The sequence below is a fragment of the Branchiostoma belcheri genome, unplaced genomic scaffold (assembly GCF_001625305.1).
Source record: "Branchiostoma belcheri isolate BF01 breed outbred unplaced genomic scaffold, Haploidv18h27 scaffold42, whole genome shotgun sequence".
Lineage (NCBI taxonomy): Eukaryota > Metazoa > Chordata > Leptocardii > Amphioxiformes > Branchiostomatidae > Branchiostoma > Branchiostoma belcheri.
In genome coordinates this window covers 1,584,918-1,597,275 of record NW_017804043.1, presented here as the reverse complement: position 1 = coordinate 1,597,275, position 12,358 = coordinate 1,584,918, and the positions used below count along the sequence as shown (strand labels likewise).

The 12,358-nt window shown below is 43.4% G+C and overlaps 1 protein-coding gene across 1 annotated transcript in view; it reads right to left on the bottom strand.

Annotated features, from left to right (window-relative positions):
* Positions 1 to 12,358, bottom strand: part of LOC109478133 (integrin alpha-8-like) — a 22,448-nt gene that overhangs the window by 8,340 nt on the left and 1,750 nt on the right. Inside the window, exons 2-17 of the mRNA XM_019779622.1 lie at positions 7,566 to 7,684; positions 6,735 to 6,838; positions 6,197 to 6,317; positions 5,643 to 5,716; positions 5,403 to 5,451; positions 5,045 to 5,128; positions 4,773 to 4,820; positions 4,595 to 4,638; positions 4,182 to 4,288; positions 3,825 to 3,939; positions 3,270 to 3,372; positions 2,685 to 2,782; positions 2,490 to 2,580; positions 1,985 to 2,030; positions 968 to 1,023; positions 510 to 649 (exon numbers count right to left, since the gene is read on the bottom strand). Of these exons, the coding sequence (XP_019635181.1) occupies positions 510 to 649; positions 968 to 1,023; positions 1,985 to 2,030; positions 2,490 to 2,580; positions 2,685 to 2,782; positions 3,270 to 3,372; positions 3,825 to 3,939; positions 4,182 to 4,288; positions 4,595 to 4,638; positions 4,773 to 4,820; positions 5,045 to 5,128; positions 5,403 to 5,451; positions 5,643 to 5,716; positions 6,197 to 6,317; positions 6,735 to 6,838; positions 7,566 to 7,684 (1,399 nt within the window). The remainder of the gene's footprint in view (positions 1 to 509; positions 650 to 967; positions 1,024 to 1,984; positions 2,031 to 2,489; positions 2,581 to 2,684; positions 2,783 to 3,269; positions 3,373 to 3,824; positions 3,940 to 4,181; positions 4,289 to 4,594; positions 4,639 to 4,772; positions 4,821 to 5,044; positions 5,129 to 5,402; positions 5,452 to 5,642; positions 5,717 to 6,196; positions 6,318 to 6,734; positions 6,839 to 7,565; positions 7,685 to 12,358) is intronic.

Here is a 12,358-nt window from a genome sequence, read left to right as displayed (position 1 = left end):
GGGGGGGGAGGAGTAAAAAAAAAATTCCATGACCCTCCCCCTAGCTCCAAAAATTTTCCATGACCCTCCCCCACACGTCAAAAATATAAATCGGTCGATAAATGACGTTCACATGTTTATTGAACGGTTGTACGGACGTCAGGTCTCGCGGGAGTCCCACTGAGCTTTAAAATGAAACCGAAACGTCGATATCAGCTATGTAGTAGCGGCATGTAAAAAAATTCTCACATGACGCAATGTAAAATATGATATAGCCAAGTATTTTACGCTCTAAAATTTGCAATATTTGCGTCCGTATCCATCGTTTCGCACAGCGGGAGTGGTGTCAAATATCTCAAATACACGTATTCTCCAAGCAGAACTTTCGGTGGCTGCAAGGCAGTGTCAATGGCATCTCAGTGTCCGATACTCCACCGACACAGAAGATAACGGCACAGCAAAAGACGATAAAAACGTCTAAAAGCACGCAGATAATTATTTTTGCTTGTATAAGGTAGAGTGAAAGTTACCCGGATGTAAGCTTGCGATTGTTCGCACTTGCGCACTCCCTGCGTTAGCCGGATGAGTTTAATGGCGTCCGTACGGCCCAGGAAGTCAGCCCGGGAGTTAGAGGCCCGGATCCTGTCCAAAACCGTCTCATATTGGAGTTCTGAAAGAAAGAAAAATGGTTATACGAACTGAACATTTTGTTTAGTCGGTGAAGGTTAGACATCCAGGTTATAAGATACGCCAAAAAACAGTTACTCAAGCAACTGGATATGATTTTGGAAACGGTCAGACGTTTCAGATGGCATCCACTACCTATCAATAGTGTCACTGACGAATTGTGGATTCTACCTGAAACGTCTGACCGTTTGAACGTTTCTAAAATCATATCCACTTGCTTAAGTTACTGCTTTTTGGCAATATTTTCGTTTGTATCAAACACTAGTTTTGAGAAAATTCAGCGTAATGGAACTATACATACCTATATTCAGTGGGACTGCGATTCCGTCATAGCGAAAACACTCTGTGATGGTGAAACTGGAAAGAAAAAGATAAAAACGATTATGAAAATCCTTCTTTTAATTCAGATATCTTAAGATAATCAACTCTCATTAATTAACTCTCACACACCTATCCTGAACAGAGACGGGGGGCGACACAAGTTATCTGGTACGTATGACCCGCTACTACGGTCACGTGTCTCTGACGTCACGTTCCAAGAGTACACGGGTCCATTCCGTGAACAAGGTTGAAGGAGTCAGCCAAAAATTTGGGGTAAGTCCCAATTCATTCCAGTGTTGGAAGGAAATTTTATTTTCATTATAATGAATTGTACCAACACAATGAACTTTCATGCTCTCACTAATAATTACTTACTTACTTTACTTTATCTGTCCACTTCTACCATTTGGGCTGTCGTGGGGAGGGACAGTTGGCTAAACTAATTATTAATTAGTTTAATTAATACTTTTACAGTTTAATTGATACTTTACCATGGTACCGCTGTGCCGTCCCGCATCTGGCAGACTTTGTTCTCTAGGTCAATGACCTTTGGCTCAACAGTCACGGTGCTGTCAACTCTCAGGATTGGTCTCGTTCTGGAAAAATAAGGAACAAACTTCATAAAAACTTTAAAAGTAAATAGGCTGTCGTATGAAAAGCAGAAAGGGCAATACTGTAGAGCAATTGTATACAAGGTATCATAAGAATACAGAAATAGCAAATTTAGACATTTTTAAATATCCATTTCATTTATAACATATAATGGACTTGATACAATGCTTCGATAATACATGAATCTTTCATATCAATCAATTGTGCTTATAAACCTGCATTTCCCCTCTGGTCTCTCAGTCACTGACGAAAGCTAGTGGATACTACCTGAAACGTCTGACGTTTTCAAAATCATATCCAGTTGCTTGAGTATAACTGCTTTTTGGAATACATGAATCTATTGACTAAAAGATATGCCTTGCATGGACTGTACAATCTTACATACCTCAGAACGACGGCAGTATCAGTAGCGTGTGCGCCGACGATCAAGTCTGTGCCAAAAGAACACAAGAAAAACATTAAGACGTTTGGTATCTTGCACCAACTCACTGTATCAGACTATTTCGGGGAAAAGGCCTCGAACACATATGACTCCCTTTCCAAATAACAACAACCACATTACTTATTATATAACTCTGGCGTAATGGTAGGGCATTCGGCCCGGAACCTGGCTTCGATTCCACTTACATGCCCCAACGTTGTGCCCATGGGAAAAGCGATTCACACAACTTTCCTCACTTCATTCAGGTGAAAATGAGCACCTAGCTTCGGTTTAATACGGACATTCCTCTTATAGGACGTAAAATGGAGGTCTCGTGTTTTGGAGAGAGCCACACCTTTCGGAAAAGAGTAGCGGTATGCCCCGGTGTGCGATGGTGCAAATATTCAGCAAGTTGATGTTGCCAATTGGCTACCTTAACCCCCAAAGACAAGACAAAGATGCCCCGTACCTCGGTACTGGTTGCCGTCAATATCAGCTGATGCAGACAAGGAGAAACCAAACGTACGGATTCCTGGGACAACGGCTTCACCCGAAATTTTCTGGAACGAAAATTCATAATTTTAAAGAACAGAAGGGACATCAGATCAATCAGCATGACAATCAGACAATTAGCCATATAAAAGTCAAATATTTTTTTTTTTACCTGTGAGTACTCCGTCTTCAGGCCATACGGTGACCCGTTATAGATGTAGACAACGCCGGCGGATTCCTTCCCACCGTACGGTGCAGAAATCGCAACATCTACGGCACAGATTGGACTAGATTAGTACAATTACAAGAAGACTACCGATATCTACTCTCCAAGCAGGAGCTTCTGTCGGCATTTCTTTCATTGGCTTCCCTGAACCTTTATCACAAAACGCAAGGTGGGGCTAATGTTGTCTGTGACCCTTCCAAGGAGGCCAGTGAAAGAAATCTTAGCAACTTCTACCACATGATCGAAACCTATGGTATCCAAACCCGTACCAATCTAGTTCTATGAATTAGAGTTGTCCCTGGCACGGTTCTGTATACGCGTGGACTCATGGTTCTGAATAGTAAGAACCATACCTGAGCATCGGATACAAAGAACGGTTCTGGATACCACAATATCTCTGCTTGAGGGAGAATAGCACAGTATCATTTGTGCTATCAAAGTCAACATTAGATAAACATCATTGAAATTGTCTGGACATGAAAACAGAAATAAGTCTAGATTTGCCTAAGATATGGAAGCATAGAAACTTACCGTTGTACCCGTCCTTGCTGATATCTCCCAGTCCGACCATGGACAGTCCGAACCTCTCCCCGGCACCCTCCCCGATCAGTGTGGGAGCGATGTTAAACCGAACCTGCCAGAAAACAAGTACAAAAACCATCCAAAGTGTAAAGCAGCAAAACTATGACGAATACCCACCTCTTCACCAAAATGCTGTTCGCAAGTATTACATTGATCAAATCAAATCTTTGTTGAATAAGGATCTCGCGGACAACACACCCGACTGTCGTCCTTATTACAGAGAATATCTAGACTGAGTATGGATCACTTTAAAACAATGACTGGTTACATTCCACGAAATATAGTTTATGTCACATGTAAAACATTTACAAGACCATTACAGTTAAAATCAATAAACGATATGCCATGGTCCGGGCTTTAGGTACGTACACTAATTGATAAATTTCAATATCCTAGCATCCAAGCTATTCAGCTTTAGGAACCTATGGAAATCTGTTTTTACATAATAAAATCTTTCAATCTGTCAATATAATAAAATAGATCATAAGAATGCTGCTGTCTCACCCTGGAGCCGTACGCCCTGAGCTGGTGGAAGATGTACACCCTGCCGCGCTCCCAGCCGTCCTCCGGCCACTCCCGGTCTGTCCACATCGGCGCGCCAACAAGCACGTCGTCTGCACTAAACATGGAAGGAAAAGTTTTAAGATTATAACTATTTTTGATAGTACGATAAGGTCGTATTCTCGTTGAAGGTTAACATCCCGTCTGTAGTTTCCAAATATTATGTCGGAAAAACTATCGTCTGCAACAGGCAAAATTCTATTGCAACGTTGACCAAACATCCAACAGAAATCGCGAAAAATCAGGGTTTTGCTCAGGCGCAGTACGTTCTGCCGACGTGGTCTATAGCTTCTGACTCACCCGTCGCCGTTGACGTCCTGCACGCACACGGAGTACCCGAAGTACGCCCCCATCTGTTCTCCCGCCAGGGTGGCCAGCTCGCGCATGGTGGCGTCAAGGATAACTACCTAAAAGGGAACAGGACGTTTAATATAATAAAGGGTCAATGCCCCGTCCCGAGGTGTATATGGTGAGATAATCCCTGCGCTACGCTCACTTGGTGGTTTATCCGGTGGTTATCGCACCTGACCAGGGATTATCTCATCATATACACCTCGGGGCGGGGTATTAGCCCTTTATTCTATACCCTTTTCTTTTTGTACTATGTTCAAAAACATTTGTACTATGTTTGCTTGGGAGCAAACGCACTATATACTGCTGGTTCTTATTATTGTTTATTTGTCCATTTAATCAAGAAAGAAGGGTCTGCTTACCGCACCGTGCATCATCTTCGCTCGTGGGACTCCGACTACATATTCTGTAATGGTACCAACATCATCAGCGCAATTACTAGACATAGCAAGTAAATAAGCAATTTTGTGAACTTATACAACGTGAGCCTTAGTGATATAAAGTGATGTTAAAGTGTGAAAATTGAAATCTGTGTCTCACCGTCTTCCAGTGAATCTCCGTCAAACTCACCGACCGCTGTTGAATACCCTATACAGGAATGATATAAACGTACGTTTGTTTATCTCTTGATATACGTTTCACAACTTTTCATTACATACTGCTTCCCCTAAATCCTTTATACACTTTCTGTGCATATTGAAGTCAGGGATGCATGCATGGCTGCATGCAACGAGTGATCATGAGAAAACGTTTAAGAATCTAAACACTCTTTCGTGCCATTTGTATTTCTGACCATGAGTATCACCACCTACCGAGATACGTGTCGTTCTCCTTGGCCGGTCCGATACTGGTCCGCCGCATCAAGCTCCTTCTGACGCTTTGTGAATACACCTGTCCTGGAGATGGGCAAAATGAAGGTAAAGGTGATTAAAAAAACAGCCAGGTGAGCCCCAACTGAGGTGAATCATAATGCTATTTCAAGTACCTTATAGTGCCATGAGGATTCGCTACACAGTTATAACGGTTTGTAGCCATCGGGTCAACTTTACACATCTCTTTACGCATCTCGATGCTTAAGGCGTGAGTGAGTATCATGTTCATGATACATGGAAATTATTTGAATAATTCGGCATGACAGGAGCTATACAAACAACAGAAAAGATGCCCTACCTTGCCAGTTGTAGCTTCCAACTGCACCTATCAAAATTTTGCTCCCGTCCTAGCAAAATAAATGTATTTCATAAAAGACATTAATTTCAAAGTACTGGGCACAAATTGTCATAAATAGTACAATGTGAAAGTTTTAAGTCTATTCCTGCAAAAATAAAATCTAAGTAAAGCAAAGGCCCTTGACATGTAAAAATGGCCCGCTATTCGTAAACGCAGGGATGGTGATGATTCGGAACTCACGCTGGTGAATGTGACGCTAAATCCCGCCTGACAGAATCCGGTTCGATGCCATGGTGCAATGTCATATTCATCCGCTGGGTGGGAATATAAATGTAATTTATTACTTAAAGTATCCAGGAAGTGAGGAAGTACACAAGAAAATCCAGCGATATTTGCCGCAAAAGCGCCACCTATGCAGAACTCCAGTCAGAAGCTCTGAGGAAGGTGTCTGATAGACACCAAAACGTCTTATTATTAGCAAGGTAGGACTAGTTTGGTTGTGTACAAGAAAATCCCTATAGCTATATCTTAAGAAAATCCAATTTTTTAGCCGTTTAGGGTTGAAAAGGTCGATTTTCGGTCACTAATACACTAAAATCAACAAAATATAAACTTTTACACACCACAAACGTTAGCTAATACAAACAAAGTCTCTTGGTAGAGCAAAGTAACTTACTCAGTAACCTACAAACCTGATGAAACTATTCACGAAAGTCCCGCAGTCCCATGTTTATGATAAGAATAATTCGGACAAAAATCGCGAGGAATTTGCCCTTCTGAAAACCCAGACATACCTGAGTGGCACGGAGTGTACTCTCGGAACGAGGTGAAGTTTCTCCTAGCAACGAAGCAGCTGCCGATCGGCTCTCGTTCCCTGACGTACTTGGTGTAGTAAACGTACCGTGGGGCGCACGCCTGAAGAGAAAACACACAAGCAAATGGTTACCAAATTACAGGATTGTCGGTGAGGCCATGTTAATTGGATTATATGGATGACATCCACTGGGAACCTTAAAATCGATGCGAGCGTGCGAATGAAAAAAAAAAGTTTGGGGCCGGGGTTCGAACCCACTACTAAACGAGCACCAGTTTCAGACTCCGACGCTCTAACCACTCGGCTAAAAGGTCTAGACCCCAAACGCCAAAAAGCAGTTGCTCAAGCAACTGGATATGATTTTGGAAACGGTCAGAGTCAGACGTTTCAGGTAGCATCCACTACCTTTTATCAGTGACACTATAAGAGACTGCAGAGGAAATGCAGGTTTATAAGCACGTACTATTGATTTGATATGCCTTCTTTTGTGGATCCAAACTCAGAGAATGTGTACTTACCACCACAGGTCCGTTTGGTCCCGAGCTCTTGATGGAGGCGCCGAACCACTGGAAGGACTTGTCCTCCTTGTAGAGCGTTAGACTGCCGTCTATCAGGTCTGATCCTGCGAAGGGGGGAGAGGGATCAGTGTAGGCCAGAAAATTATGCTAACAAAAGATATAAGGGTTTTCTTTTACAGAGCCAAGAGTTCCTACATCGCTTACGTTTCGAGGTCTATCAGACATCTTCTTCAGAGCTTCTGACTGGAGTTCTGCTTCTCGACGCTATATGTAGCCGATGTAGGTGGCGCTTTTGCGGCGAGAACACAATCCCAAACGTGGCTGAGTTTGTACCCCCCCTCATCCCGGTTCATCACTGGGGTCGACTTCCGCAAAAGCGCCACCTATACCACGGCTACATATAGCGGCGAGATCCCGGAACGCCTGAAAAGGAGGCTACGCAAAAACGCCACCTACATCGACTACATATAGAGTTGTACAGTAAAAAAATGTGGGTGAGTCCAATTTCTTGTGTTGGAAATTACAGTTAAATCTTGCTCATAACTGTCTAAGAAGAAAGGAAAGCCCTACCTACCGGCCCTAGTTTTTCCAGGACTGAGACCGGAAATACCTACCCTTTCCTGTGCCTTACCTGTAGCCTCTACCAGGCTTCGGGAGGCGGCTGGAAAGAGTAGAAATCGGCTAAATAGAGAAATAACATGCCAGGGGAGTTGGTCTGCTAAAATGTTCTCTCCCAGCAGACAAACTCAGTCCCCTGGCATGTTATCTCTCTATTTAGCCGATTTCTACTCTTTCCGGCCGCCTTCCGAAGCCTGGTAGAGGCTACCTTACCTGTTGTATCGAAGGGAATCTGCACACACGGCTCGTGCTCCAGGTTACACATGTACGCGGCGCCGGGGTGGTCCGTGCCGGGCTGACGGGTCTGGGCTCTCGGCGCACCCACTAACATCCTGGGGAAGTTCCATGGAAACAGTTTTATACCAACACAGGGGACAATACAATACTCATTTTCACTTGTCATGTAAAGTGCCTTTCCCAAAGGCATGCAAGATCGGTGGCATGTCAGGACTCGAACCCGGGACCTCCTGGCTCCGAGTTGAGCACTCTGCCGCTACGCCATACGACCCCAGGGGAAGTAGTTTTAACAGTGCTACACCGTTTACAACTTATAACACTTGTTCCTGTCACAAAACGCTATCTGTCACAAAAAAATCAAGACCATAGCATGTTCAGGATACCAAACCCGGAAGTTCTGCTGCAGTACCAAGGTGAGCCACTAGGAGGCCCATATTAAACCTTGACCTTTGTCTTCCCAGGACCTACCAGCATACCAAATATCATCACAACCCATAAAGTTTTCTTAACTTATACTGACCACAAAATTCGGAAACACACAAACACACACACACACACACACACACACACACACACACACACACACACACGCGCACACACACACACACACACACACACACACACACACACACACAGTATCTCCATTTTTAAGAGGTCATTAACACATTACTTGTCTTGATATAAAACGAACTATCCCTTTACTTGTGCTATGCGCTTCGGTCTGAGTACTACAGTTGTCTTCTGTATGGTTCACTAGTTTGTTGACTGAAGTTTTCTCGGGGATTTAGAAGTTCAGGCGGTCAGTACCTCCACGTGTTAGATTGACTGGTGAGAGTTCACCAGGGCACATTCTCAGGGCGGGACGGTTCTCGCAATGCTTAAGAGGGTGCTATGCTATGATAGCGGTTGGAAAGAGTAGAAATCGGCCAAATAGAGAGTCTGCCGCAAACTGTACTCTCTAGCGGACCAACTCCTCTGGCATGTCATCTCTCTATTTGTCCGATTTCTACTATTTCCAGTCGCCTCACGAAGCCTGGTAGAGGCTAGTGCTATCATGATACTCCTGTAGCCTGGTGAACAGACCGTTGTGGCCACCCGAATGACAATATCTGAGACATTACACATTTTAACCTCTGCCAGGCTTCGAAAGCGGTCGGAAAGAGTAGAAATGGGATAAATAGACGCTAAAGGAGTACAATTGGTCTATTTGGCCATTATCTACTCTCTCCAGCCACTTCCGAAGCCTGGTAGAGGCTAAAAACATCGCCCTAGTGTCAACCCCTATATTTTGCGGATGTCAAAACTGCAGCTATTGTCGTACGTGACCAGTTTGAGTAAAAGCACTGGCAATACATTCTGTTTTTTACTAGTAGTTTCTTGATAGTTATCAGTAGTTCTATGTGTACTAATTATCTGTTTTTATACAAATGTTTCTTCTGTTCATGCAATTAGCCCTCGGGCATGAATTTGCAATAAAACTTGCTGTTATCTGTTATTACTATCATTTCAGTACGAAGGCTCCAGACCGTTGCTACATTTGCATTCTTCCAGCGGCCCCTGCCTGTGGAAACTCACGTCCCTCTCCAACTTCCGCACAAAGAAGACGGCTAGCCGTGTCTATTTACTCTGACACGGACAATTGAGAACTCTTGGATAGGAGCCAGGTACACACAGTCGGTGCCAAGAATCTAACCCCAACTCAGACCTTTCACAACGTTTTAAGTCTAGTTGAATTCTTACTTGCCATTTCACGACAAGCAGCTTTCTTTCTTTCATGAAAGTTCATCTGTGTTGGTAGTAATCATAGTAAAACGTTGAACTTTATTCTAACACAAGGGTTACACAGAGATCAAATTTTCAGCGATCACTGTCGTCTTCATCAGGATAATTAATGAGCAATCACTTTCTTCCTTTTCTTCCTTCCAACTGTTTTGGCTTCGGAAGGCGCACCCGGTGCAGCAAACTGTACCGACTGTACGTACGAGGACCAACTCCCTCGGCATATTACATGTATATCTCTATTTGACCAATTTCTACTCTTTCCTAGTCTCCACCAGACTCCTTTTGCAGGCTGAATAAATCGTAGAACGGCAGGCAAATTGAGCTTCTCTGGCCGGCTACCTTCTCTGGCCCCTTCTAGGCCGATTTCTACGATTTATTCAGCCTGCAAAAGGAGTCTGGTGGACACTAACTCTTACCAGCCGCCTCCAGAAGCCTGGTAGAGGCTACCATTAGTCATGATTCTTACTGAGGAAACGTAAACGAGCGGGAAAACAATCGGTCCCTGTCTCCAAGGAGAACTCTTTCCAAATACAGACTAGCGGTGCGTGTAGATGTTGACATTTCGTACTTACACAGCTGCAACTTTGTAACAAGAAAGGCAACGATTTCCCCCAAGTGTTAGGACATGTATATCCTGTGCCAGGTCTGAAGACTAAACCATTTCTGTACCTGTTTAGATGTTACAACGAATAAAATTCAAGAGAAACGGTAGAGCATAATTGTTATAGTCTTCCACAGTTAATAGTACACACTACAGTACACATTTTCATACGGCATTTGAACATTAAATGCAACAATTTCCCCCACGTTGAGACATGTATTCCGTGCCAACAACTGCCAAGTCTGAAAAGAAAATCGCTTCTGTCTCTGTGTATGTCTTACTTCGCTCAGAATCCAAGAAAAATAGTATAAACAATAGTCTTACACAGTTACTACTACAAACTACTGTGTACTTTTCCAAACGACATTTGGATAACATCAAATGCAACAATGTCACCATTTCTCCCAAGTGGAGACATGCGTCTTGTGCCAAGTCTGGAAAGAAACCGTTTCTGTCTCTGCTTAGATATTACTTCGCTCAGAATCCAAGAAAATTGCATGTCATATTATCTTACACAATGAAAACGGCATTTAAGCGAGTTGAGGTCACGTATCTCCAAGACCCCTATCAACATGGGCATCAATAATTATAAGGGATCGTGCATTGCACTTCCGGTGGGGTCGGTCTATGGTCATCAAATGGGGACCGTCCATTGCGCTTCCGGTGGGGGGATGGACCCCTCACAACTTTATCAGGTTTCAGACGGAATGTCTGGAGGTCAAGATAAGACTGCTAAGATAAGATGACAGTCGAGATTTAATTAATATGGAGCCACAGTCGAACCGCAGGTCACCGCAGATCTAGAACGCGTTATTCTCTAAGATGCAGCAAATGCTAGCCTCCATAGCACGCCAAAAACTGGGGGTCTTTGGGATCTTTTATGTGCTATTTTCTTATTGCATATAGACAACATAGCCGGTCTGGTTGAATTACCCCCGTTTTTTTAGAACTGGGCTAATCAGAAAACAGCCGAAGACCACCAAACCCCGAGTTCTAAAGCCTGCTACGAAGGCTAAGAACGCGTTATGCTCTAAAATATGGCATATGCCGGGTCACGATTTGACCCCGCTGCATGGGTGTAAACAACTGCCTATAATGCGACAAAAAAAACCTTATGATTATTGTTTATACTTTTTTCATATCTACAGGATTGGCAGAGTCCAACTGTGTAGATATTTCGTGCATTGCAAAATGACAGCGGACGCTACGGCCTTCCAAACATTTGCATTTTTGGTCGGTTTTATTTGTGCTTGTCTTTTTGACTGGTCAACTCAGTACTGGATCCGATTCAATTAGCTAATACCACAATGTGATAGCCCACCTCTTCCATTTACATTGATACCAAAGACCCCTGGTTAATTTTAGGACAAACGGGTTTGCCCCATATTAAAGAACTGCGACGATGTGGCACAGTGAAGGGTCAGGATGGGGAACAGCGAAAAGATTTTGGGATAAACCATTTGGGCATTGACAAGTCAGAGTATGACGAATCTGTTAGCCCGGTGCCAACTTTGCTACATAAATACATGCTACATACAAGCATATAACTCCTGCAACTACTCCATGCCAACAAGCATCCTTGCCAATGCTTACATAATGTATTGAAAGAACAGTAAAGTCAAGGGTTTCCTTTTCGTTTTGAGTCAATTTGCGGTTTTAATACGAGTCATTCGTGTGTATTGGGGACACGGAATGTATCATACAACACTTTACGGTGTTTATTTTCCAAACCTTGTACAAATTTTCTAGTGTACGTATTCTGGTGTATTATTTTCCCCGCTCGTTCACTAGACTTTCAATTCTTTCAATCTGGAATAGGTTATACTATTATAGATTTTTATGTAAATGCGTTCAGACATAAAGTTTACGGATTTTCAAGCTTGGTAGACCCCCCCCCCTCCACCTTGGTAGTACTTGCTTCGCCCTACCTCCACGGGATGTAGCGCTTCGCTAGAATTCCAAGTACACACGGTAATCTCTTCCGTCTGGTAAACGTCACTCAACCTATGACTTCATTGTTAAGTTGGTTTATAGACAAACATTGTTTTGTGGCGTCGTCTTGTGAACACGTGGCTTCCGCTGGTACCGAGAAACTCTACACTCCTGCATGGTGAGTCATCGTGAACCTGAGTGTGCTGGAGTGACCAGGTACCATCCACGCACTGTCTCTTACAATTTACACGGCCGTCACTTTTTCACAACATATGAAAGCTGTTAAAACCCCAATTTTGCTGACAAAATTTAGCTTGTATCAATGTCTTTAAAAGCACTTCGGCATTGCAAGGGAGTGTAGCTATTGTTCCCCCCCCCCCTCTTCTAGTGTGTGTATGTGTGTGTGTATGTGTATGCGTGCGTCTCTCTCTCTCTCTCTCTCTCTCTCTTCTCT